This window comes from Zeugodacus cucurbitae, chromosome 5 (assembly GCF_028554725.1).
Source record: "Zeugodacus cucurbitae isolate PBARC_wt_2022May chromosome 5, idZeuCucr1.2, whole genome shotgun sequence".
Lineage (NCBI taxonomy): Eukaryota > Metazoa > Arthropoda > Insecta > Diptera > Tephritidae > Zeugodacus > Zeugodacus cucurbitae.
The window spans coordinates 55,387,624-55,414,532 of NC_071670.1; the positions used below are offsets into that span (position 1 = coordinate 55,387,624).

The 26,909-nt window shown below is 34.8% G+C and overlaps 4 protein-coding genes across 8 annotated transcripts; 3 read left to right on the forward strand and 1 right to left on the reverse strand.

Moving 5' to 3' along the window:
* Positions 1-97: 97 nt before the first annotated feature.
* LOC105209035 (pseudouridylate synthase RPUSD2) lies at positions 98-2,833 on the forward strand. The gene has a single exon (XM_011179182.3). The coding sequence runs from the start codon at positions 282-284 to the stop codon at positions 1,956-1,958; it is 1,677 nt and encodes a 558-aa protein (XP_011177484.1). The 5' UTR covers positions 98-281; the 3' UTR covers positions 1,959-2,833.
* On the forward strand, positions 2,685-5,245 carry Nanp_1 (N-acylneuraminate-9-phosphatase). Its single transcript, XM_011179183.3, has 3 exons — positions 2,685-3,104; positions 3,641-4,126; positions 4,201-5,245. Exons 1-3 carry the CDS (start codon positions 2,913-2,915, stop codon positions 4,717-4,719), a joined length of 1,197 nt encoding a protein of 398 aa, XP_011177485.1. The 5' UTR covers positions 2,685-2,912; the 3' UTR covers positions 4,720-5,245.
* A 439-nt stretch (positions 5,246-5,684) lies between these two features.
* On the forward strand, positions 5,685-8,538 carry LOC105209037 (uncharacterized). Its single transcript, XM_011179184.3, has 2 exons — positions 5,685-6,609; positions 6,674-8,538. Exons 1-2 carry the CDS (start codon positions 5,878-5,880, stop codon positions 7,358-7,360), a joined length of 1,419 nt encoding a protein of 472 aa, XP_011177486.1. The 5' UTR covers positions 5,685-5,877; the 3' UTR covers positions 7,361-8,538.
* A 587-nt stretch (positions 8,539-9,125) lies between these two features.
* LOC105209038 (MAP kinase-activated protein kinase 2) lies at positions 9,126-26,079 on the reverse strand. Of its 5 annotated transcripts, none has more exons than XM_011179186.3 (7): positions 25,853-26,079; positions 12,206-12,548; positions 12,066-12,130; positions 11,786-11,992; positions 11,288-11,715; positions 11,122-11,213; positions 9,126-9,527 (listed from the first exon to the last, which is right to left on the reverse strand). In XM_011179186.3, exons 2-7 carry the CDS (start codon positions 12,511-12,513, stop codon positions 9,503-9,505), a joined length of 1,125 nt encoding a protein of 374 aa, XP_011177488.1. In that variant the 5' UTR covers positions 12,514-12,548; positions 25,853-26,079; the 3' UTR covers positions 9,126-9,502. The 5 variants fall into 5 exon arrangements, with proteins under 5 accessions (XP_011177488.1, XP_011177491.1, XP_011177490.1 ...); XM_011179189.3 differs by having other exon boundaries at positions 11,085-11,213; XM_011179188.3 differs by having other exon boundaries at positions 11,300-11,715; positions 25,853-26,078.
* Positions 26,080-26,909: the final 830 nt, after the last annotated feature.

The window sequence follows — 26,909 nt, forward strand, 5'->3', positions numbered from 1 at the left end:
CAAAATTTGATAAATTTATTTTTTGTTAATATTGAATTTAATTATACAACACCAGAGTTAATATAAAAAACAAGTACAATACAATAATTCTTTATACATTATTGTACCCAATATATAAACGTTTGCCATTTTTCAATTTTTACCGCCGTTGAATTCTTGTAATTCCGCCAAAATTGTCTGATCCCAGGTTGTTTACAAATCTATTTCGGGGTAGTTCGTTTTGTTCTCCTTGCTTTGTTGCTTTGCAAATTATTGGCTGTGGTTTCTTTTTAATATTTTTAATGAATTTTATGAAATTTGGTACGTTTTACCGTATGTTACCAAGTTTCCAACATCAATTAATACTTAAAATGCCACGACATGCTCAGACACAACATGGTGACGCGACGGTGGATGAAGAAAACATTGTGCTCTTAAAAAACGCAATCTATCAACCTGTGCCTAGTGCTGAGCCGCCCTTGACATGCACGTGGTTTTACAATGTAGATCCCAACATAGTGCCTGTTCGCAACCATGTAACAGTTGTTGCAAATCAAGAACCAAAAATCGTACTTCCGGAAAAGCGGAAAGCGGACAATGATGAACAAGTAGAGGCCTTAAAAAAAGCCAGATTGGAGACAAAGGCATTGAAAGCTAAGCGCCCTGGTTTCTCTGAGGACAGATATGACGAGACATCATATTATTTTGAGAATGGTTTACGAAAAGTCTATCCATATTACTTTACATTTACAACCTTTACTAAAGGACGCTGGGTGGATGAGAAAATACTAGATGTATTTTCACGTGAATTTCGCGCGCATCCGCCTGAGGAATATAAGCGCAGCATATTGACTGGTTCGTTGAAAGTTAACTACGAAAGTGTACCAGTGGATTATAAATTAAAACATAACGACTTGCTGTCGAACACGGTACATCGACATGAAGTGCCTGTTACCGATCAACGTATTTCCATAGTGCATATGGATGAGGATATTGTTGTTATAAACAAACCCGCTTCAATACCTGTACACCCGTGTGGTAGATATCGACACAATACGGTGGTGTTCATTTTAGCTAAGGAATACAATCTAAAGAATTTACGTACAATTCATCGTTTGGATCGACTGACATCCGGCTTATTGCTCTTTGGACGCACTCCTAAGAAAGCGCGACTACTTGAACAACAGATAAGAAACAGAGACGTTGAAAAGGAGTATGTGTGTCGTGTAGAAGGAAATTTCCCCGACGGTGTCATTGAATGCGACGAACCAATTTTAGTCGTCAGTTATAAGATTGGTGTTTGTAAAGTTTCACCCAAAGGCAAAGATTGCTCTACAACATTTGAAAAAATCAGTTACAATGGCACAACAAGCGTTGTGCTATGTAAGCCTTTAACCGGAAGAATGCATCAAATTCGTGTACATTTACAGTATTTAGGATATCCTATTGTAAATGATCCTTTGTATAATCATGACGTATTCGGACCGCTCAAGGGACGTGGTGGTGATATTGGTGGACGTACTGATGAGGAACTGGTAAAAGATTTGATACACGTACATAATGCCGAAAATTGGTTAGGCGTTGATGGAGATTTCGGCAGTGAAGGACTAATATTGCCTAAACATGAGCAAATTGAAAATGGTGATAAACAAATTGATGCAGCCACAGAATCACCGTCAGCAACTAATGACAATCTTAATAAAAGTGTTGAATACACCGAAGCAGAGAAAAACGCACAACCTGTTAAAGTGTCAGTTGGTACACAAACCGGACATGATCCACCTGATACTGTATATAATAAAGAGAAAACAACTGTGGATGAACATTGTCACGAGTGTAAAGTGCGTTTTAAAGATCCTAAACCTAAGGATTTAATTATGTACTTGCATGCGTGGAAGTATAGAGGTCCCGGCTGGGAGTATGAGACAGAACTACCAAATTGGGCAGATAAAGATTGGAGTGAGACATTTGCTCAATAAATTACTGTTGTGGCCAATCTTGTAAAGCTGAGACATTCTTGTATAAAAATTAGCTGAATATTAGAAACACTTTTATACCGTTTATACTGGTCAAGTAGTTTTTATTATTGACGTGTAAGTTTATAAAGAGTTATTTAAAAAAAAATTAATTAATTGTTTAAGCATTTAATTTCATTGTGAAATAAACAAGTGCGCTATATTCTGTAAGAACGGAAAACAATTAATCGAAATTTACATATGTTTATGTAAACATCATATTTATTAAAACTATTAACTGTGTTAAGTACGTTGAACAAAAAAAAATAAATAAAATTTTTGGTTTTATAGAGAGAGGACAATATAATTTAAATAAAATATTGTATAATTTAAATACAACCAAAGTTGTTATAATTTTTCTGTAATTTATTTTTGCCTAGATAGGTTTAAAATTATATAATAAACATGTATATACATGCGCATTTGTTGCGTGTGTTTATTGTTGAGTCTTACAAAGTTAATGTTAATTGTTTATATTTTATTAACAATTAAATAACCAGTATTATAGAAACGAGGAAATGATTACATTTTAAAACAAATCGATGATATTTTTTGTTGTTATGTGGCATCTCTTAGTTCTCATTTCTTGGTATAATTCTGTCTTCATAACAAATTTTCTCTTTAAAAATTTCTCTCTTTTTGCCTTTTTATCACCATCCGTACGTTTTTTCCACCAGTTCCATTTTACCTGCTCAACTGCAATTTGTGTGCAGTTGTTCGGTCTCCTAGTTTTAATTGTTTAATTAATTATAGTTAAGCTAAATTTGGTGCTAAACACGTATTCAAATAATAAATTCTTATCACAATAAGCTTGTGTGTTCCTACTATTTGTATTTAAATTAATACAGTGCGTAAAATATACCATTTTATTTATTACATCAGCGACAAAATTCGCTTGTCCACTAAGTTTTTACTCTGATGGCCGAAGGTGAAATTGCCAACGACAAAAGCATAAAAAATGCTGATAATTTCTGTGTAACCGCGTCCAACAGCACTTCTATTAATAACGTCGTGTTGGGTGAAAAGTTAAGAAAGATTACAGCACTTTTCTTTGACTTGGACAACACTTTGATACCCACGCGCTCGGGTGATTTGAAAGCAGTCAAAAAGGTTTGTGTGAATGAAATAGGAGAATGGAGTAGGGTTGGGCACACACTGATACACCACGAGAAATCTTTGAAAATTTTCCACTGGTTTATTGATAACAGGAGATGGGAGGTAGGGTGACTAGCACGCGCGATTTTATTAGATGATACATACAAATTCCGGGTATTCGGGAGGGGATAGGAAGATGAGATTACGGAAATAACGTAACCGCAGTACTGATTAATTGCAAAATACAATGTACTGAGTACATATGAATGTACATATACATATATGTATTTGTCGATATGTATTTATAGATACGCATTAATGAAACAATGAACTGGACACGTCGATTACGTTGCGTACAATATTTCCGTATTTCGTGGAGTTCAAGGATAATTCATAGAGTTGCCAAGTTATAAATGTTGTCCAACTTTTGTTCTTAATTCAAAAACTTATTTTTGGAGTTGCGTTTTTACGCACAAGATAGTCTTTAAATTTTAACAAATTGTTGTACTAGGAATTGTTATTATTATGTATTTACTTTCTTAAATATTTAGTTAAGTGAAGTGCTTGAAAATCAATTTGGTTTATCGAAAGAGGAAGCCAGCACTGCTACTCAGTCTTTCCTGAAAGCATTTCGTCGCTGTCCAGATAACTCGCAAACATCGTTAGATTCCTGGCGTACATATTTATGGCGTGAAGCTCTACCACCTCGCTACAAACATTTAGCTGAGCAAATCTACCCAAAATGGTTGAAATTGCGTTACCGTTATTTGGCGCTATCCGCCGATTACATACAAATGCTATGTCGCGCACGTGAGTCAAATTTTTTACTGGCCCTCATTACCAACGGACCATCCAATGCGCAGTGGGAAAAGATAAACAAGTTGCATGTCAGCCAATATTTTGATTGTATGCTAGTGTCATCTGATCTTCCATGGGAGAAACCGAATCCGCAAATATTCTATGCAGCATGCAACTTTTTAGGAGTCGCGCCATCGCAATGTGCAATGTTTGGAGATAAACTCGAATCGGATATTAAAGTGAGTATGAATTGGCGGTGATACTTAACCAAAACACTAGTTTAACAACATGTATGAACAACAATAATTTTTAGGGCGGTTGTCTTGCGGGACTGAGTGCTACATTTTGGATACCACTGAGTCCAGGCGAAATTGACTTCAGCGACGTACAACATAAGCCAGACTACACACTCAAGCAACTGTTAGATTTATATAAATATTTTCCAACACTAAATACTACTAGAAATGTGCGTGCAAATTCAAATAGTAATACAAATGGCACAAATGTACAATGCAACACAACAGGGGCAACATACCCCTTAGCACATGGTGTTAACGGTGCTTCAGCTGTTCTACCTCAGTATCGTCGTAGAGGTAGCCAAATTAGTCATAGTCGTACCATAAGTACCTGTTACAGTGATCTTCAACGTCATCAAACACATCAGCAACCAAATCAATTTGGACAAGTACAGCATGAACAAGAAACGCATGACGAATGGTTCAACGAACGTTTGAATCAAGAGCAATACCGACAACGTCGTGGTGGTTCACTACCAACTATGGATTATATGAATAGTGAAGCTGAAAATAGTTCAGACAGTTTGTTTAGCTAAATAATTATTGTAATAATTAATGGCTGTGCATATTGTTCAGAGACGTAAACCTCAAACACATGCTCATTCTACGATCCTAAATATAAACGAACGTACAATTATATAATTGCAATAAATCGCAACAAACTAAGGGGCTTCGGAACTTCGCGTGATACATACGTGATTATACTTTAGACACATTTTTATGTATGTAGATAGTTACCGTCAAAAATCTACCCTTTTCCCCCGCACACTAGCTTAAAACGGTTGTGCTTTACACGCTTTTTGGGTGGTAAATGTATATGTATTACATTCTGCATGTGTGCATAAACAGACATACCTATACACTAAGGGTAACTAAATAAATTCGAATTCACATGTAAAATAGTATGTATGTACATTTAAAATTAAACATACAATTTACAAGCTGAAAGATTTTAATCAATATTTTTAAGTTTTTGCATTTCTTATTTGCTTTCATATTTTTCGTAGACGTAATAATATTTTTAATAAATAAATATGACCATGTATTTGAGAAACAAAAATAGCACTGAGTTTTAATATATGTATGTATATACAAATTCAACACTATACTAAAATCATTTAACGGTTATGGGATTAAAGGACATTCTCGATACTATAAGTAAAACAATTTTGTATCCGGCATAAATTTGTACTACAATCAACCCAATAAGCAAAATAAATGCATAAGATTGAGGGAATGACCTGTTGAGTCGAAAATATCGATTTTCGATAGTTGTAGTTTGATATTAGAAAACGTTGATTTTACTAATCTGGAGTTTTAATTAAAACTAAAAAAATAATAAAAACTTTGAGATTGTTGTTATAAATTAAAAATAAATTTGAAACACTGAGCAATTGCCAATTTTACGATTTTTAGAAAATTAATTGATTGATTCTGTTTATAGACGTTTTCTTTCAATTATTAAACGTTATCGATTATTGAGTTCACAGTTCAAGTCAGCTGTTTACATATAACGTTTAGTGGCAGCTCCTTTTCGTTTGACGTTTGTGCTTTTCACATCAAAACAAATTTTAAATAAACTGTTTTCTGTGTCAAAATTTGTGTTGTTCCGTTAAAAAAAGCAATTCTATTAGTGTATACACATACACATTTATATAATTTTTGTTTTTCAAAAAACTAAAATTTTTGTTACAATGACAAGACGTGGTACAGCTCGTAAAACACTTCAAGTAACCTCTCCGCCAAAACCGCTGGCGAAGACTCCAAAAAAGGCGCAGATGTGTCGTTCACCAAACATCGACAAACAACCGGCGAAATCGGTATACACCATGACTTCCCGTGATTTCCAAAGCGACACAAATGCACACGTCGAAGTAATTGCGGAGAATTTAAAAGATTTTTGTTGCATCAATTTCTTCCAAGCGGCGATAATGCATAATAAACATCTCTTTCGTGGTCGCACGGTTTTGGACATAGGTTGTGGTGTGGGTATACTCTCATTGTTTGCCGCCAAGGCTGGTGCGGCGCATGTGTATGCGGTGGACTCATCAAATGTGCTGGATTACACAGAACAAATTGTACGCGATAATGGTTATGTCGATGTTATACATGTGATCAAAGGATCATTGGAAAATATTGTGCTGCCAGTTGAAGAAGTTGATATCATTATATGCAATTGGTTGGGTTATTCAATGTTATTTCAAGCGGCTTGTAATTCGGTAATTTATGCACGTGACAAATGGCTGAAGAAGGATAATGGTATTATACTACCCGATGTGGCAAAATTATTTATGGCTGCAATAGAGGATAATAAGCGCAAGAATGAGCGCGTCGAATGGTGGAACGATGTGTATGGTGTAAATATGAAATGTGTGCGTGATTTTGCATTATCCGAACCAAGTTTTCAACTAGTGGAACCAAAGCAGGTGTGTAGTTATTTAGGATTAGTAGTTCACTTGCAAATTAAAGCCTTTTCCTTTTGACTTGCAGTTAATGAGCACGCAATTCGGCGTAAAGTATCTCAACATGTACACCGCCACAAAGAAGGACTTGCAATTCCGTTGCAAATATATGTTAGAAATGCAACGTGGTGGACATATGGATGGCATTGTCACCTATTTCCATGTTTTCTTCTCAAAGTCGCATACACCAATGGGTTTCAGCACAGATCCTTCGGTATGGCGTACACATTGGATGCAAACGGTATTTTTCTTTGACAAATCTGTCTACGTCAAAGCTGGTGAACTTTATTATGGTGGCATAGAAATGTGTTCGGTCGGTGACGGTTGTAATCTCAATAATATGGAGTTGAGCCTCGAAATGTTCAGTGGCGATCCCTCTCAATTACAACTAGAAGCAGAAATGCGCTGGAAAATGAAACCGCACGCCGCTATAATAAATGATAGAATTCTGGAAAAGAGTGAAACAATTGCCGAAAAAAGTGACGCGAGTGTAAAAAATAAAATCGCTAAGGATGAAAAAGAAAAGCAGCACGTTGATACTAAAATCTTGCTTGCGCCAAAGAAAAATGATTGTTCACCCAAAGAGTCTATAGCAAAAACGGTTAAAGAGTACTCTGTAACAAATGTACCTACCAGCGTAGAAATTGGCAATTACTCATACCCCTGCAATGTAGTGAAGCGGAACAAGAAAGTAAAGAATTCAAAGAAGGGCTAAAAATACCACCTGTAAAGGAGTCTAGTGATTCTATTGTTATGTTTTATATACCTCAACATTTCCAACTGTACAAATATAAACTGTTTTATACACAGAGATAAGGCTGAATTTTGGATAACTATTTAATCCAATATTGTCATTACTAAAAGAAAGAAATTATATTACATTTATTAAAAATAATATACATATATTGTGGTTCTTTGTGTATTGTGGTTTATTTTAGTAGTGCTTTGAAAGTGAATATTATTGTAAATATCAACAACATACGTTGTAAATGTGTTTTCTTTACTTGAATGAAAGTTCATATTAAATGTGGTGTGTCCAGTACAACTGAAAACTTGCATTGCTCATGCTGAATGAGCCAACTACGTCATCTGTAACTGCTCTAATGGTGATTCATTGATACTTCTATACTGTTTTCGTCATTTCAACAGTTTTCCTCTGCCGTTTCTTGAGTTGTTTGTGTGCTCAAAATATACGCTTTGTAGAATTTGATGCTTTTATGAACACATTGCTTGCCTAGTTGAGTCAACATCATAAATCATATATCACAAGACCACGAAGCCTACTACCGTTCCCACGACAGCCTGGTCTACATTATCGGAACAGATCCGGACTTTAATCCCGCCAAAGGCTGTCAAATCGGCAGTATTCTTTAAATTTTTTTGGCGAATGTTTTATGCCGCTACAACAACAACATCTACTTGAAACCATTTTTGTGTCTAGTCGAAATTGTTTTTTTAAAAACGCAGCAATTTACAAAAATTAAGTCAATACTTTATTAATGTTTTCCTTTAATACAACTGCATACACTAATAATGTATTTTCAACCAATAACTATAAATATTGGCTTTAAATGTTATTTTTAGCTCAACAATTTTAGTAATTATGCTTTATTTTCGTAATAAGTTAATAATTGCATATATATTTTCCAATGAATTAACACAATGAATTCAATTAACAATACAATTTCATTTAGTTACTTAAGGTACAAACATTTTACCGTTAACATATTTGTATGTTTGTGTCTATGGTGTGTATGTATGTATGTATGTACAACAACTGCAAAGCAATTACAATAGTAGTTTGTTTGGGGACTATTATACCTATATAATTGCATATAAAAGCTCATAAGTTGAAAATGCGAAACTTCGTGTGCACATACATACATTTCATATTCTATAGCTATGTATGTGTGTATGTATGCGTGTTTATTGTACGGTTTCAATAGTTTTTCGTTGAGAATTTTTATTTTATTTCTTCGTTGCCATAAAGCTATATATTTTTTTGTCTATTTATGCATGAATACAACGGTTTTCTTAAGTAACTGTAAGCCGTTTGCTTAAGTAAGCAGTTATTTAATTAAATAATTTCAAAAATGCAAAGCAAAAATCTTGAAAACACACAAGTTCTAAAAAAGAACTAACAAAATGCTTTGTAATTAATTTTTTCAACAAAATAAATAATTTTGTTTATATTTTTTATTGTAATTACACACATATTTATATATTTTTTTTGCCATAAAATTCACTTTCTTCGTTTCGCAACCGTTCTCCATGCTTACATTTAGTGTATTTCAATATACTACAAATGAAAGTACATATATACATACATACATATGTATTTATTTATGAATTAATCAATTATTTAATTAGCGTTTGCTATAAGCAATTCAACGCATACCGTCTAAACTACAAAACTAAGCTTTTACATAGTAAAGGAAAAAGAGCACTTACGTGTTATACATATTATACATACATATAGGTTATTATACATATATATGTATGCATGTTTATTTATGCACTTATTGGTAAATACTAATTATTGTTTTCATGTAAAAATTCACATGAAACACGCGCAAAATTGCTTTATTTGTCAATTTAATAGAGAAAAAAAAAAGAAAACTTAACCGAAATCTTCGTGAGTTGCTGTCGCTGAAGCAGCTCGAGTCCATTTAACATCTACGTATTTATGCTTGCTTCCTCCTGCTCCACTAAATGTGTATGTATGTACATAGATTTGTATGTAATTTACTTTGTTGCACCCATTCTTGCGTTCTAGTCGAGAAACCCTTATGTACTTGAGTGCAAACATTTACAATTTCCTTTTCGTTTCACATTTTAATTCAATATATATGTATGATTATTGATACAACTGCGGCAATTCACTGGAAAAAGAGAGGAAAAAGAAAGTTTTTTATTAAAAGGTCATTGCAATTTTAAAAAATATTAAATACAAAAAACATAACTACAGATAAAATCAAATTTAGAAACTATTTTTTAATCAAAAAGTTACTATTTTCGAAACATTTCTAGTAGCCACCAAAATTTTCAAATTCTACAAATCCACAGTTAGGAAAAAAGCGAGTCTGAAAGCTTTGTTGTGGAGTAATAAGTCTGAAAAACCTATGTTCGAAAGCCCTAACAAAGTCTGAAAGTCCTCGAAAGTCCTAAAAACTTCGAAAGTCTGAGAGCATTGGAGGCTTTAATGACTTTGGAAACCAAAAAGACGGGTATCATTTTCCCACTGCCGTTCTGTTAATTTTTAAATCGTTTCAAAATTCGAAAATAAAAAAAAATATTTTCTTAATAAAAATGTTTTTTTTTTTTAATAAATTTTAATGTAAAAATCAACATTTAATGCAAGACTAAGATTTTTTTTGGAAATTATAAAGAAAAACAAAATGCACACCATGTGGGGAAATGAGTTTCGAAGTTATAATCAAAATTTAAATTCAAGATTAAAAATCTAGATTTAATTCAAGACTAAGATTTTTTTGAAATTATAACGAAGAACAAAATGTACACCATGTGGTGAAATGAGTTTCGAAGTTGTAATCAAAATTTAAATTCAAGAATAAAAATAAAAATTCGAGACTAAGATTTTTTTAAAAATTTTAACGAAAAACAAAATATACTCCTTGTGGTGAATTGAGTTTCGAAGTTGTAATCAAAATTTAAAATCAAGTTTTAATTCAAGACTAAGGTTTTTTTGAAAATTATAACGAAAAACAAAATATACAACATGTGGTGAAATGAGTTTCGAAGTAGTAATCAAAATTTAATTTCAAGAATAAAAATAAAAATTCCAGACTAAGATTTTTTTTTAAATTTTAACGAAAAACAAAATATACTCCATGTGGTGAATTGAGTTTCGAAGTTGTAATCAAAATTTAAAATCAAGTTTTAATTCAAGACTAAGGTTTTTTTGAAAATTATAACGAAAAACAAAATATACAACATGTGGTGAAATGAGTTTCGAAGTTGTAATCAAAATTTAAAATCAACATTTAATGCAAGACTAAGATTTTTGAGAAATTTTAACGAAAAACAAAATATACACCATGTGGTGAATGGATTTTCGAATCTATATTCTCATGATTGTAAGCAAAATGTTTTGGCTCAAGTGAAATTACATTAAAATCTAGATTTAATTCAAGACTATAAAGGTTAAGGATTATTCAAGGACCATGATCAATTTCGAAAAAATGTTATATAATCGTTTTCGTTAGAAATCATACTTATTTCAATGTTCATGGGTGTATTATACAATTTTTGAATTAAAAAAAATTATATTTCACGAATTTAATACAAAAATATTAGAAGGTAAAGACAAAAACAAATATTACTGGTTATTGTTTAAATTGAAAAAAAACAACAACAAAAATGTATGCTCTTAAATTTTTACTGCTTTACAATTAATAACTCCCTCACACTAATTTTACCTCTTAATCATTTTTTATCACGCTCAAAACTATTTACTTTTTCTTCTGTGCCGCCAATTCTTCCTCTAACTTTTTTCGCCGTTTCGTCAGCAATGCATTATTGGATTTGTCTAGCGCTTTCACGTGCATCTAATCGAAAACAAAAACAAAAACAAATTGATAAATTTCATTGTATTACTTTGGCGCATATATTTGGAATTTACTTTTTCGCTCACCTGATCGTAGTCGACGCGCATGGTAGCCAACGAACGCGTCATTTCCTCTTGCACCTCCGGCCAAGTCTCCTCACCCTCCTTCAGCATACGTCCCGTGCACAGCGGTGTTTGCGGTACTTGTGTATACTGTGCGATCCACTTGTTGCGGATCACTTGTTCGATTGTCAGACGTTTGGTGGGATCAACATTGAGCATACCCTTGATTAAGTCCTTGGCTGCTTGACTAACATTGGCCCATTCGGGATTTGGGAAATCATATTGACCGGTGCGTATACGTTTCTTCATGCCGGGCGAAATGGCCAGACCATTGTTGCTGTAGAATGGTGGAAAGCCGCAGAGCAGTATGTACATGATGACACCCAGCGACCAGATGTCACAGCTTTTGTCGTATTTCTCGGGACCAAGCACCTCGGGGGCTGCAATGAGAGTGGAATAAATTTAATATTTATAAATCTAAAGCAAAATGTATTCTTGGAAGACACTCACCAACATAGTATGGCGTATAGCAGGGCGTCTGTAGTGTGTCCTTCACAAAGGTCTCTTTTGCGAAACCGAAATCTGTCAATTTCAATATGGCATTCTTATCATTGCTGGTGTACAGCAGATTCTCGGGCTTTAAGTCACGATGCGCAATATCTCGACTATGCAGGTAATGTACGGCAATGCAGATTTCATGCATGATCTGTGCGGCCTCTGCGACAAAAACAAAAGACAGACAATTCAATTAAACTGCGACGATAAGATAATGTCAAGCTCAAGCACTTACCACGCTCCGAGAAATTGCCATCGGCGTTGTCTTGTATGCGCTGAAACAGTTCACCGCCCTCCATGCTGGTGAGATTAAAGAAGAAATTACAAAATTAAATAAATATTTTCAAGATACATTTCAAATATTTAACAACTCACCACTCCATCACGACGAGCAGACACTTATTGCCGCCATATGTGTTCTCATAGACATCGATGATGTTGACGATGTGTCGGCAACCGCTTGCGCGCCAATGCAAATCCACCTCTCGCCGAGCCTTCGGATTGTCCAGCAGCACTTTGAGCGCATACTTTTGTTTGGTCTTGCGATTGGCGCACTGCACCACCTTGCCGTTGATGCCTAGACCCAGTACTTTGTTGGAGATCTCATAGTCGTCGACCAGTGGTGTTGTCTTCGCCTGCCTCTGGGCGGCGTTCGTGTCCGGTTTTGTATTAATTTTGAACATGTCTTCGTTGTGTCACAGCGCAATTGTGTGGCGAACTGCAATTAATGGACGTTGATTAGTTATTAAAGACACTCAGTTCAGGCAGAGGAAATAATACAGATATAATGTGTACGAAATGTTTGATTAATCGGCGTTAAATGGACGCTTATTCTGCCGTGGGTGGCTGAAGCGCTGATAACACTCGGAAATGTCAGATTTTTATCGTCGTGCATATGCTTATCAGTATTTATCGTGGGCTCTGTATCATATGTTATTTATGCCAATCAATATTTAATGATAAATTTGTTTATTATTACATAATTTAATTCATTGCACTCTTTTACAATGGCTTTAGTGAGGTTAGATTGAGGGGGCGTGAATGAGTAATAGGTTTGCACTTTCAAGTGAGAACGTAATCACTAATTTTAGATATTTTTTCGTTTTTTTTTGGACTACAGATGCAAATAACTGATAATGGATAAAAAAGCAATATCGGTTGGGGATTCGAATTTTTTTTAAGAAAATCGCGTAAAAGAACGCATGGATGCTCTATACGTTAACGGTCCTTCAATGAGGACCGCCAAAAATTGATTTAATGGCTTTCAACACTGTTCCATGTCGGTTTTGTATGAAAAAAGTCACAAAAGCGGCTGCCATGGAGGACATGACGAAAGTCCGCGATTTTGCGTTGGCAGATCATCGATTGAAAATGTGTGAGATAGCTGAGATATTCTTCTTCTTCTTGACTGGCGCAGACATCGCTTACGCGATTATAGCCGAGTCCACAACAGCGCGCCACACATCTCTCCTTTTGGTCCTTCCATCGGAGTGGAGGTCTCCCTCTTCTTCGGCAGCGGGTACTGCATCGAAAACTTTTAGAGCTGGGGCACTTTCGTCCATTCGAACAACATGACCCAGCCAGCGTAGCCGCTGTCTTTTTATTCGCTGGACTATGTTTATGTCGTCGAACAACGCATACAGCTCATCATTCCATCTTCTGCGGTATTCGCCGTTGCCAATGTTTAAGGGACCATAAATCTTCCGCAAAACCTTTCTCTCGAAAACTCCTAGTGACGTCTCATCGGATGTTGACACCGTCCACGCTTTTGCACCATAAAGAAGGACGGGAATGATGAGGGACTTGTAGAGTTTAGTTTTTGTTCGTCGAGAGAGGACTTTTCTTTTCAATTTCCTACTCAGTCCATAGTAGCACCTGTTGGCAAGAGTGATTCTGCGTTGGATTTCAAGGCTGACATTATTTTCGGTGTTGATGCTGGTTCCTAGGTATACGAAATTATCTACAACTTCAAAGTTATGACTGTCAACAGTGACGTGGGAGCAAAGACGCGAATGCGCTGACTGTTTGTTTGATGACAGGAGATATTTCGTCTCGTCCTCGTTCACCACCAGACCCATACGCTTCGCTTCCTTATCCAGTCTGGAAAAAGGAGAACTAACGGCGCGGGTGTTGTTTCCAATGATATCGATATCATCGGCGTACGCCAGTAGCTGTACACTCTTATAGAAGATTGTACCTTCTCTATTTAGCTCTGCGGCACGAACTATTTTTTCCAGCATCAGGTTAAAGAAGTGACATGATAGCGAGTCACCTTGTCTGAAACCGCGTTTGGTATCGAACAGCTCGGAGAGGTCCTTCCCGCTTTTGGTGTTGCTCAACGTCAGCTTACACAGCCGTATTAATTTTGCGGGGATACCAAATTCAGACATCGCGGCATAAAGGCAGCTCCTTTTCGTTCTGTCGAAAGCAGCTTTAAAGTCGACAAATAGATGGTGTATGTCGATCCTCTTTTCACGGGTCTTCTCCAAGATTTGGCGCATGGTGAATATCTGGTCAGTTGAAAGCTGAGACATTAGGTACCCCAAAAAATCGCATAGATCATATTCTACATGAAAAATTGGACGTTAGAAAGCTAACGACGCGGAACCGTGAGACCATTTCTCCGATGGGTTTTACGCCGTTTAAACGCAATCCGAAAGAGTTCCAGCGTCGTTTCCAAGAAACTGTCAAAGCAATGGACTTCACGCACAGAACCTGCACTGAATAAAACGAAGACTGTTCCAACGGCCAAATGACAAAAGGTAATGACAGACTTCTCTGGGATTTAAATGTTCCACGTATTCTTGGGTCTACGAATTATTGGACTGTTTCGACGCCAAATTGCTGATAAACTGCCCCATTTAGTGATGAAAAAAATACTCTTTCACTATAACAACTAGGAGAACGGGGAACCCCCATAAAAGTCAGACGCCGAGCGAATACAATTTTCTTGCATTAAAAATATATCAAAAATAATATTATTATAAGGAAGGTGATTAACCTACATGACTATCAATAAAATACACTTGCATACAAAAGTTATAGTATATTCTACCAGATTATGTGTCAGTGAGTTCATTTTTAATTAATGAATACATAAGTAGTATGAGTACGTCTGCGGCAGTCCGCCAGCCATTTCCATGTCCACTAATAACTGCAATTTATTAACACGTGCTGCAACGGTGCACTCTCAAGTGAATCAGTAGTGCACGGTTGAATTGGAAAATTTCGGTAAATCCACTTTGATATACTCGTAAATTTTCCAGTAATTCAGTTTTCAGCGGAATCGTCATGCATTCAGTATAAATAAATTAACAAATACACACATCTAGCTATACACATGATTAATTAAAACGAAATGGCGCGATTTAACAATGGAATTCATTTCACATGCAGTTGCATTAATATTCATATAGACTTACTGATACTTATGAATAATAGTGTGAACATATTTATATATTTTGTGTGCTTCATCAGGCAATGAACTACTTCTTTGCAGTCTGTATAATAGACTTCATACTAACTGTGGTGATTTCTTTTCAAATTATGTAATTTATTATATTTTCCATCTTTAAAAAAATATACTATAACATATAGGATATACGAGATCGCTTGAGCAATCATCTGATCACATCACCCATAACTCGAGAATCTATATTTCGAACTCTTGAATTGCCAATAAAAGTCAAATTTCATACAAAATACCGTCCTTAACTCGGAAGTCTCTCTAACTCGAACTTTTTTTGTGGATTATGATGTTTAGATTTTTTAAAATTATTTTCTATAATTTTATAAATAGAGGGCTAGGTTATAGGAATAGGTTCCGTGGTTGACCGTCTCTGAACCACCATGTGGTTCTTCCTACCACTTTCTACACATCGTCTAGGATTCAGCGACTCTTAGTTGCGAACATATTTCTATACAAAGCCTTACATCCGCTTAGAAGATGTGCTAAACTCTCTTTTTCTTCTACTTCTGTGCAGCTTTTGCAGTAACATTGTAAGATATCACCAGTTTGCAGACCTGTTAACGCCCCTATTAGGGTTCTGTTATTCCTTTTAAATTTCAATAGTCACTACATGGCTATAAAGTAATGAGAAAAGTGGCCTCCTTAGAATTTAGTACAGCTACATAGACAATTAAGTCACCAATACTATCCTCATCCTCGTTCGTTTTTTGAATGCCGAAAATTTGATACCGAAAATAATATAGAAATTACAAGAAAAGATAGGTTCAGAATATCTATGAAATATGTATGTACATAAAGGATTTTTCAAAAGGATGCCACAAAAGTAGGCCGATAGGGACATCAAACGACGGCATATTTTTCCCGCTCTTCGCATTTAATTTATCTTCAGTAAGGTTTGTGATTTCATCATGGAAAGAATATATATATATATATATATATATATATATGGTCCAATAACGAGTGCAAATTATTAAAATTTAAGAGCGCTACGTCCAATTTATGGTCATCACAATCGTCCTGTGAGATCAACAATTGAGCGAGCCCATAGTGTTGAGAATATTCCTGCCGCTAGTGCATCAATTGAGGAAGACTCAAATTAGTCTCTCACACGTCATTCTCAAGCGTTAAATTAGGTCAATATTGGTCAGACAGCAATTCACAAGTACTCCATAAGTCACCATTGCATCCCGAAAAAATTACATTTTGGTACGGTCTTCCGTGATGATCACGACTGGCACGTTTCTGTGAATGTGAATTGCTACCGCTCAATGATAACCGAATATTTTTGGCCCGAATTGGATGATATGGACTTGGACAATATGTGGTTCCAACAGGACGACCTACGACACTCGAGGGAAAAAACTACCGAAGGGTCTAAATCGGTACTAAGAACTAAATTTCGGTATGAGAGATCGGAAGTGAATATGAATATTCCTCTCTTCCTGAAGACATATTTTTCATATAGTGAAGTAAATAGCTTTTGCCTTAATAACCTTAAATGATCTTTAAGAGAATTGGTGGGCGGGAAACTAAAAAATGGGGTTTTTAGTCCCCAAGCGATTGGTCAGAAGAGTGAAAAAGTCGAAGAACGTTCTATAAGCGGCTTTCTATTTAAGTAGCATTAATTATAACGGCTTCCTAAAATACATGGTGGGCAATAGTTAACCATATATGAATTTAATTATATATAAAGCGAGTAGTTACCAACTAGTTTATATTGGACTAGTTATTTATGTTGCTTGCAAACTTTTATTGTATACTATCGAAGTTTTAATCCATAAATTGAACTAAGTTGATCTCTACATATACATATAAATGTATTCATCATGCATTTACAATGTACAGTTCTATAGGCAAATTATGCGATTTCAATTATTTCACTGAATGCCGACAATTGTTTCGAACAATTACACGAAAGAAATTGTGCAAAACTTATTTTCGCAATAAAAAACAGTGGAAATTATTTGCTGGCATTAACGATCGGAATATTTTCAAACAAGCGAATGCGTTGAATGCGCCAGCGCACGGCATGAGCGAGACATTTGTGGAGCGGGTGGGGAAGCAGCGATACTTTATACTTTTTTGATATAGTAGAAATGTACAGTTGTGTATATGTATATATGTATGTCTGCATGTATATAAATGTATATGTGTGTGCGTCAGCGCGCTTATGTCAACTGCCGCGATGCTGTTGCAACTCAATTCGATTGCAACAGCATTGTTTCACTTTCCAAATGCAGCGCCTACCAAAGCTAAAAGCGCCAATGCAAATTCTAGACGCCTGCGCAAAAAGACCGCATTTACAATTAAGCACAAAACTCAAGAAAAAAATAAAAAAAAAATACAAAAATAATAAAAACGCTTTTTACCTAGTCATATAAGGCCTTTAAAGTCGTCGTCGATTGTGTTGTTGTGCGCCAGCAAATTTGCAAATTTCAGCAAAAAGCGAAAAATAAAATGAAATTCGGTTCAGTGGCTGCGTCAACTGGAAGTTGAGTTTGATAAATTTGTTTTTGTGGGCAAATATTTTGCGTTGAGTGACGTCATTAATGTGGCGTTTGCGGTTAATTATTACTAATATATGTATGTATATATATATTAATGAGAAGCGTTTAAATATAGTTATGGCATATATATATATATATATATATAGAAACAGAAATGTTTGTATGTATTTATACTTACATAAAACAACAACAATTTCAGTATAAATTTACTACATAAAATATAATTTTTTTAATTAACTGCCCACTGAGAATGCCGGTTGGCTTCTAAGCTCGCTAATTTCACTGCTAAACTTATACACACCCACACACATGTACATACATACATATATACATATATAAAAACAAACAACAACTGTCGTCTAATAAATATGGCAAAGTGTAGATACATCTATATATGCATATAAGCATACGTGAAATGCGACAACTTGTTTTTCTTAACCTGTTTAGTCAACGTATCAACGCTTATTTATTATAATAACACTTTTTGTCTGTGTGTGTGTGTGTGTGTTTTGTGATTTTTATCACCGCAAAATAAACAAGCGCGAAGAAATTTAGAACCGGACCGCAACAAGTGGAGAAATGTTAACAAAAAGCGCACACAATTAACGGTCACATGTGCACACACACACACACATACACATTTGCATATGTCCATTATATATTTATATAATTATATGTAGGTATGTATATCTCGCAGTTTGGTTGATTCTGTCGTGTATCGTGACAACTGATAACGCCACCAATAATGTGATAATGCATTTTTTCGAGTCAATATATGAGCGCATGGACGACAATAACCCCTCGCTGTGGTCGATTTGTAGGATTTTACAGTGGTCAATATTTTTATTGAAAGATATACATACATATGCACATATACAGTATGTCTCCATATCTTTTTTTTTTTGTAAATACCTAACTGTCATCTGTTTGATGACATGCGGAAATCACGGCAGTTGCGTTTTATATTTTAATAAAGATTGTAAGTACGTTTGCTGAGGCATGAACTGTTGATCTCTATGATGTTTAAAAGCCCTTTTGACAGCTGACAAGCGGTCATTAACCAATTTTGACAGCTTTGCTTCACATTGAACTCGCATTTCTGCTATTTTTGTATTTATAAAGAGACAGAAATTTATTTTTTCTGGGTGAGATTGTTAGATCAGAGTTATATGAATTTGAGGTTAGGTTGTACGCCTCGAAATAAATGACGGTTTTAAATATTTGAAGTTCATTGAGCTTGAATAACAATGAATATGTTTTAAGGGTTCGCAAAAAATACATTTTAGAGACCTTTAAGGGTTTGCGAGACTAGTGAATACTTTTCGGATAAGCAGGTTGGCTGAAAGAACTGATCGACCCCAGTTATCTATGAAAATCATAGATCTGTATATGGGTGGTACAAGGTCCTGTGGAACCTATTTGTGTACAAGCTTCTGGTACTGTTAAAAGACAAATGTGTACTCTGCTCTAGCCATCATTGGAGAAGGAAGTTTAGGGTATTTTTTTTATTTATAAGAGATGAAGGTTCGAGTGAAGACTCTAATGGAACCTAACCTTAAACCTTGTTGTTGTTGTTGTATCGGTAAAAAAAAACATTTCCGTAATAATTCGGTGGAACACTGCCGAGTCGAGTCCTTAGCCAGGCAGAAATCCGGGACCTTTCTGTTGTCGTGGACCCAGCTGTATGATCCAACAACAGCTACAACTTTGCTTCCTCCGTTTTTTTGTAAATTTAAGTTTTTTTTTGTATAAAAACGATTACAAATGTCGATGAGGCTCAGCAAATGTCGAGAATTCGGCTCAAAAAGTGACATTTTCAGTTGAGAATATGTTTGGGATGCAAACAGATCTCTACAAATAATTTGTTGGGTTAATGTTGACACAAATGTCTAAGATCGATATAAAACGATTTAATCGATTTAATCGACCAGTGCTTGACCCCCGAGACATCTATTGAAAAACAGCGGAAGAATATAATATAAGAAATCACATGAGGTTGTCGAGCTCCTTAGGCTCATTAAGCCATGAGTAAATGCTGTTATTGAAAACTTCCGAGCTCCAAGAAATAAATAAATGTAATTTACTGTACTGTAATTTACTTGTAGGGCTATAGAGGTACCGGAAAAATTGCGAAAATTGAGCTTGCGCATCATCTGAGGCAAACTTCAATATCATATGTATGAGTATCAGTTCGATCAGCATGCGATTCCTACTATCAGAGCAATTTGCCACTTCGAAACGTAAAAAAGCAGAACTAGCCCTTTTCTTATAGATTTTCCGCATTGGAGCGTGAAATGTAGGTCTCTTTAAGCAAACATAAGAATTCTGAAATATGTAGATACATATGTATGTATATATTATCGCGTAAAGTCGAAAAATCAAAGACATATAACTAGTAGAACGACAGCTGCGCGGGCAGCGCTCGCAGCGCCCACAAGTAAACTCGAAAATTTGCTTTTCAATTTAACGCGCCCATTCGTATGCGTTGGGGCATGCTAGCTATTAAATATATATACAAATATACATACAGACATACATATTCGTTTGTACTCATACTGTATATATGCGAGCGCAATTGCTTTCGTTGTTGTTGTTGTGGTCACAAATGGTACCGTCTAAAAATGTATGGTACGCTTCATTGTTGTGCTGATGGCTCATTGTTTGTTGTTGTTGTTTATTTTGCATAATATGCGAGAATTTTTATTTTTAGTACTATTTGCCAATACTAAAAGCTTTCCATGCACCCAACGTTTAACTAACGTCAAAATTATAAATGTGTTTTTTTTTAAGTATTTTTCCAACTTCTTCAAGTACTTCATTCGTTTGCTAGGTGCGAATTTGCGATTTTGCGCTTTACTAAACGCCTATTTATAAAATATGTACTAAAAGTGTCAGTGTGCATGTGTAATCACGCACGCATTTCAATAATGCTTATCAATTTCGTATTTCAAGTACCAACAACAATGCGAAGAATATAACTTGTCGATTTGTTTATAATTAAATGAAAATAGCGAGTGTCAAAAGCACGCGCCACACACATCACACACACACATAAATTTAAATCGTGTGCATTCATATTTTGACATACATACTTATATAAAGAACTCTCCAGGCTCATAAATATTTTTTGTACAATAAATTGTTTAAGTGTTCTACTTTGCAAGAGAAATCTTCAGAGAAAATAAAGATTTTTCGAAAATCGGTAAACAAAATTTAGACAAATCGCGTAAAAAACAGAATTGAACAAAAAAAAAAAAAAATATTGTAATATTCCCATCAGACCAGGGGCAACATTTTTTTAACCGAATTTTACTTATATCCGACATTGATCTGAAAAGAGTAGCATTTCTCGAAACAATTTGTCCAATTTCGAAAAGCTCAAACTTATAAGTGTTAAATATTTTGCTAATAGTTATATTTGGAGAGAATTCAATGGTACTTCTGATACCCCATATCCGAAATCACCTGTATTTTTATGTGTCTACGAACTTTAAACAACTACAAAACCATTATTGTATGTATGTACATATGTAATTGGCGTAGGAACCATTTATCCGGTTATAGCCGTATCGATAATAGCGTGCCATTCTTCTCTTTCCCTCACAACTGGGAGCTAGTCGGAGTAAGTGTCACCAGGTCGCTCTCCACCTGGTCAGTTGTGTATTTTTCAGGTCTAAAGCCACACTGATAAGGTCAAATCAGGGTCCTCCTTTTTTTTGGATTGGGCAGAGCACACTGAGATTCCAATCGTCGGGCATGCTTTCTTCCTACCATATTCTGCAAAGAAGCTGATGCATGGACCTATCAGTTCTTCGCCGCCGTATTTGAATAGCTCGGCCGGTAATCCATCGGCCCCCCGCCGCAGTATGGTCTGGGCATCAGTGACCAGATTACCACCTTGATCTCTACATGAGGATGCTCCGGTCTTGAAACTTTCGTTAAGTCGTTCGTTTTTTTCATAAAATTTTTGAGCATTACCCCTGTCGGGAGGCTTGCCAAGCTTTTCATACTCAAGAATTTCGGTCTCTTTCCTTTTTTGTCTGGAAATGCTATCTATCCCATTCTGCACGTGCGATGGCAGTCTGTTTTCTCTCCACTGCGAGACGGCAATCCTCATCGTATCAGCTTGTTTTTTGTCGATGATGTTTGTTGTTTGTGATATGCCGTTCCACAGTTCCCTTATACCGAGATCAGAGATAAAGAGATGTACAACTCTCATCTCACTGGAAGTGAGAGCGCAATATAAAACGTCAAAACCACCTAAACTTTGACAGTTTGTCGAGATGAGGAGGTTTTGACGTTTCGCAATTGGAAAAGAGGGACGGCCAGATTGAAATGTTGCCAAAAAATAATTTAAATAGTTATTATTTATATTAATCGTTAAGTGTAAAATAATTATTAGCCGTATTAAATGTTGGGTATTTTAATTTAAATGCCCAAAAATTTGTATTTTGTCTGATCTGGTAATAATGCAAAATGTTATAAAAAACGCAAATTTTGAGGCGCTCTCACACTGGAATAAGTTGGACATCCCTTTATCCCTGCCGAGATGCTGACGAGTGCTCTCCGCGTTCAAAATCTAATCAAACAAAAATCACTTCGAAAAAGTAGTGCAAAAATTAACATATACACTTTGAGCTGAGTACACGTATCTGCTTAGAAAATACTGACGAAATTACTCATCTCTCAATTGGCTTAGAAGAGCATCCGCACTCAAGCCTCAGTATAAATCTACAGTGACTCAAGCTGTAATTTGCGTATTTATCAGTTGCGTCAAGTAGAAAAAAACTGACCATATTTGTACTACTAAATGTGCCAGAGAAAATGCGGAAACGTAATGATTTGCTACAACTATGAAGATTAATGAAAACCTAACCACGTGCATGCTTTTGTTTGCACTTAAAGTGCACTTGAATTGTAGAAAAATAACAAACAATCAGGTTTTTATTTAAGCAAATCAGAATGTTGAAAAAAATTAGCAGATTCATACGAGTTACAGATTAAGTTACGATCAACAGATGAGATGAACAGACAAGCGCTGACGGGAAATGAAAGCAAAGTGAGACATTTTTTGACGTGAGGAGGTAGTTGAGAGTAGGAATGACGTTAAATGAAAAACAGTTATATATTTTCATCCTAACATCTTGCTCTATAAACGATGTAACTTTAGATCTAAGGTTATAAAAGTACAGTTAGATAGAGATAACAAAATTTAGTTAGTTCTAGTGGCCATAGGTGACTATTTTAGCGATTAGATGCGAGTGTTGTAGTTTAATAAGACAGCTTTAACTTATTCTTCTATCGCGTTATCGGCTTATTAAACTATATTTTATTATTAAAAAGCCTATGTTCTTGTCTCTAGTTTTTAATCAAAAAATATGAATTTGAGATAATCATACGTATTTACTCATATAAATATTGTTTTTATGTAAATAAAACGCTTCTCCACAGAGATACAGTAAATCTGACAAAAATAAATATTTTTGTTAACAAATACAACACAAATAAAAAAAGTAAAAAAAAACGTTAAAATTTCCTGTTTACCAGCAATAAAATGAGCTTGTTTTTTATTGTTGGTAGATTTAAAAAATAATCCACAACAGCGATAGACAACATGTGTGTTGAGATTTTGTAAGTTTGTATTCGTGATGAAAAAGTACGAATTTATTGTAAAATTAAATTTAAATTTAAAATTAAAAAATATATATATTTTAATATTAATTAGAATTTTAAATAATATACAGAGATATTAAAAAAAAAATAATTATTATTATTAGAATTAAAAAAAATAAAAAAAGCTCTTTAATCATCACTAATAATAAATAATTATATATTTTTTTTTTTAATCTGCCGAGGTTAGAAATGAAAACATATCATAATTTTGTAGAAAAAAATTGACCACGGGGTAAATAAGTTTGTGCAACACTGTTCTGCGTTAAAGTTTATGTTTGTTTATAATTTTATTCCAATTTAGTTACGGCAAGTTTTAACACAAATAGGCCAATGAACTATTAATGTTTTTTTTTCCAGTGGCGATGAAGTTATCTTATCTTTAATATAACCTATTTTTGCATATGAATTTAATACATTGAATTTTATATAATTTGAGTTTTTACCGTTAAGTATACTATAAGTCGAGCTGTGCAATTGTTGTGTTGTTTATAAACTTATTTACAATTATATTTCAAGCAATATGATGAGTGTATTTTAATCTGAAAAGTATACATATGAGAACGTGACTAACAGTTGGATTCAATTGTTTTCTTTGCTGTGCTTTCATAATTTTAATTGTAAACTCAGCGGAAGTTAAAAGTTTACGCAAACGGGAAAATTGCTTTTAATTTATTTATTTTATTTTTTATTATTTCTCTAATTTGATGGCAATTAGTAAGAAATTTATTTGCTGTTAAAAATTCTTCGCATTTGCTTAGTAACTCTATAATTTATAGAAGCAATATTGAGCTACATAAGCGTAACTATTTAACAAAATATTTAATTAATTTATTTAAACGTGTAATTCGTAATAATTAAATGAAGCAATATTTAGTTTCATGAGCGATGCTGTATAACAAAATATTTAATTAAATTATTTAAACGAAACAAATCAGATAAAATATATGCGTACAAATGCTTAAGTATGTAATTATGTACACGCACATGTATGTATGTATATAATATACATAGAAGTTTTTTATAAATAAATTGCACACAACTTTTACGCTTAAAAGCCCACACAGTTTTTTGCACGTATGTACTTTTTTTGTTATTAAAACTTTGCCAATAAATGTTTTTGTTTACATTTCACCTAAATTATTTTACACTGCCAAATTCACGTTTGCTTTCATCTGCCCGCCATTGTGTGTGCTAACAACAAGTGAGCGGCAGCCATAGCTCAATCATAACAGCACATATATATATATGTATATATTCAGTACGGTGATGATGATTTTTCCGGCGTATGCCGGTATACCTTAATGCCAACTAATCCAATGCTAATATGGCGATAGTAGTGCTCATCCTTGTAAGAGAAAACAATAACAATAACAAAAATCATAAGCATTTTTGTGGTTTCTGTCTGGCATTTAATGCATACACATAAATCAACATAGTTTTGTTTTATGAGGTGCACCAGCGTTTTCACCGCATGCCTGCACTATGGGCCACTTGGCCACCGCTGTGTCGCTGCGCTCTTCATTAATTACCTAACGAAGCGCGTCGTCGCTGCAAAGTACGCAGTTCCGTCTGAATGTATGCGCTGGCGTCTATGCATACGTACGTACAAAGATATGAACATAGATAACACATACATATGTATGTATGTACATATCAGAGGCACATACCTATTGAATATGTGGTAATCAGCTATTAACCACAATAGCAATAGCAGCTGCCGATGAAATTTCAACGAGCGTAATTTTGTTTGTTTTTCTTATTAAATACTATGTGCTAAGCGGCGCACACAGTCAACTTATTTCGAGTTTTTTGTAGCATATTATTAAAAGAAATTAAAATCTATATTCTTAATTCAATTAGCTTGATTTGGTAGTGTGTTTGCTTTTAGTACAAATCATCTCTAAAAAAAAGTATTGCCCTCAAATTTATACGAGTATGTTTAATGCTATCACTTACTAACACACACCCACACACACACACATGTGTACACATATGCGTATTTAAAAATTGAAAACCTTGAATAGATTGGTAGTGGATATAGACAGTAATTGTTGTCTATTTACTAGACATTGTTAAACAGTCGGCCAGCGTAGCTGCCAACTAACCAATAAGGTATGATTACACCGTCGACCGATAGACCTAAAAACGAGGGCAGCAGGCAGGCAGGCAAGCGGCCAACTTAGCTAACCGTTTTCGAATACGTTCAATGAATCATACACGTACCAGTAAACGCACCGACCTGCCCTTCCCTTCCCTTCCAGCGTTTGACTAGCTCACCGTACATGCGTCCACCGATTTTTCATTATTTCACAAGTTTTACATTTTAAAACTCACACATCTTTTATATTCGCTCTTTTGCAGTATTTAACATACCTTTTCTTTTTATAAAAGTAGTTTACACGTTTCACTAAGTTTTCTTTCACTTTATATTGGTTGGATTTTGTAAAGGTACAAAATGGCTGCAAACCAAAAGAAAAACAAATTACCGAGATGCGTTTGGACTCGGTTTAGTATATAAAAAAATTTCCACAATATCGGCGAGATACAGATACTCGCACGGCTTGTCACACACCAACAATAAAAACTAAACTGTCTAATTGGAGGCAGCATTCAAGTGCTAGTGTCAAAGTGGCACTGCTGCCAACCGTTTTTTGTATTTTCACCGATTTGACAAGTGTTTGTACCGGATACGCAGCACAAAAGGGAAATGGAAAATATTTTGCGAATCGTAATTTAAATTTATTGTTCAAGAAAACATATTTTCTAATTTTACTCTGCAAGAAGACAAATTGCAACTATAATATTTGCATATTTTAAATTTGTGTGTGTTCGTGCATTAAAATATTTGAGCTTCGCTGGCTACAATTTAGAAGAAGGCATCCAATTTCCTGTTTTTTTAACTTTCTATGGCAGTATATGGATTAAAATTAGCAAGGTTAGAAATAGTTTCCATTTACTATATGTTGATTATTTAACTAATAGTACAGATTGGCACCTGTTAACTTAGTAATAAGCAGTTCCTATGGAGTTTCTCCGATAGTTGGGACAAGTGAAGTTACATGTTCATTGTTTAAAGAAAGGACTTAACATTAATGAGGACACTGAGTTTAATTACATAAATGTATAACCCGCATGGATCCAGTGTTTGTGTCCTTTTGGTAGTTTAGTTCTAGGCAGGCGTGAAATTAAGTTAAGAGGAATTGAAATATGCTTAAGAACTTTATCGCAGTGTAAGGCTCTTAGTGATCTATCAGGAGTTTTCCGATTGACACAATGGGCAGTCAAATCTGTCTAAGTGAGATTCCGCAGCTGCGGAGATCTACCCCATAACCTAACCTAATAGAAATAAAAGTCGAAAAAGCAGCTTTTACAAATCTTTTGATCAGATGTTAAGGAATCTGTTTAAAATAAGTATTTGCTATCGAATCTT

What these genes read in the sequence shown, in the direction of transcription:
- LOC105209035 (XM_011179182.3), top strand. Translation starts at nt 282, where the DNA reads ATGAATTTTATGAAATTTGGTACGTTTTACCGTATGTTACCAAGTTTC.
- Nanp_1 (XM_011179183.3), top strand. Translation starts at nt 2,913, where the DNA reads ATGGCCGAAGGTGAAATTGCCAACGACAAAAGCATAAAAAATGCTGAT. An exon ending in ATTTGAAAGCAGTCAAAAAG is followed by an intron (nt 3,105 to 3,640) that starts GTTTGTGTGAAT and finishes TTAAATATTTAG; the next exon opens with TTAAGTGAAGTGCTTGAAAA. An exon ending in AACTCGAATCGGATATTAAA is followed by an intron (nt 4,127 to 4,200) that starts GTGAGTATGAAT and finishes AATAATTTTTAG; the next exon opens with GGCGGTTGTCTTGCGGGACT.
- LOC105209037 (XM_011179184.3), top strand. Translation starts at nt 5,878, where the DNA reads ATGACAAGACGTGGTACAGCTCGTAAAACACTTCAAGTAACCTCTCCG. An exon ending in AACTAGTGGAACCAAAGCAG is followed by an intron (nt 6,610 to 6,673) that starts GTGTGTAGTTAT and finishes TTTGACTTGCAG; the next exon opens with TTAATGAGCACGCAATTCGG.
- LOC105209038 (XM_011179186.3), bottom strand. Translation starts at nt 12,513, where the DNA reads ATGTTCAAAATTAATACAAAACCGGACACGAACGCCGCCCAGAGGCAG. An exon ending in TGGCAATTTCTCGGAGCGTG is followed by an intron (nt 11,993 to 12,065) that starts GTAAGTGCTTGA and finishes TTTTTGTCGCAG; the next exon opens with AGGCCGCACAGATCATGCAT. An exon ending in CTATACGCCATACTATGTTG is followed by an intron (nt 11,716 to 11,785) that starts GTGAGTGTCTTC and finishes CTCTCATTGCAG; the next exon opens with CCCCCGAGGTGCTTGGTCCC.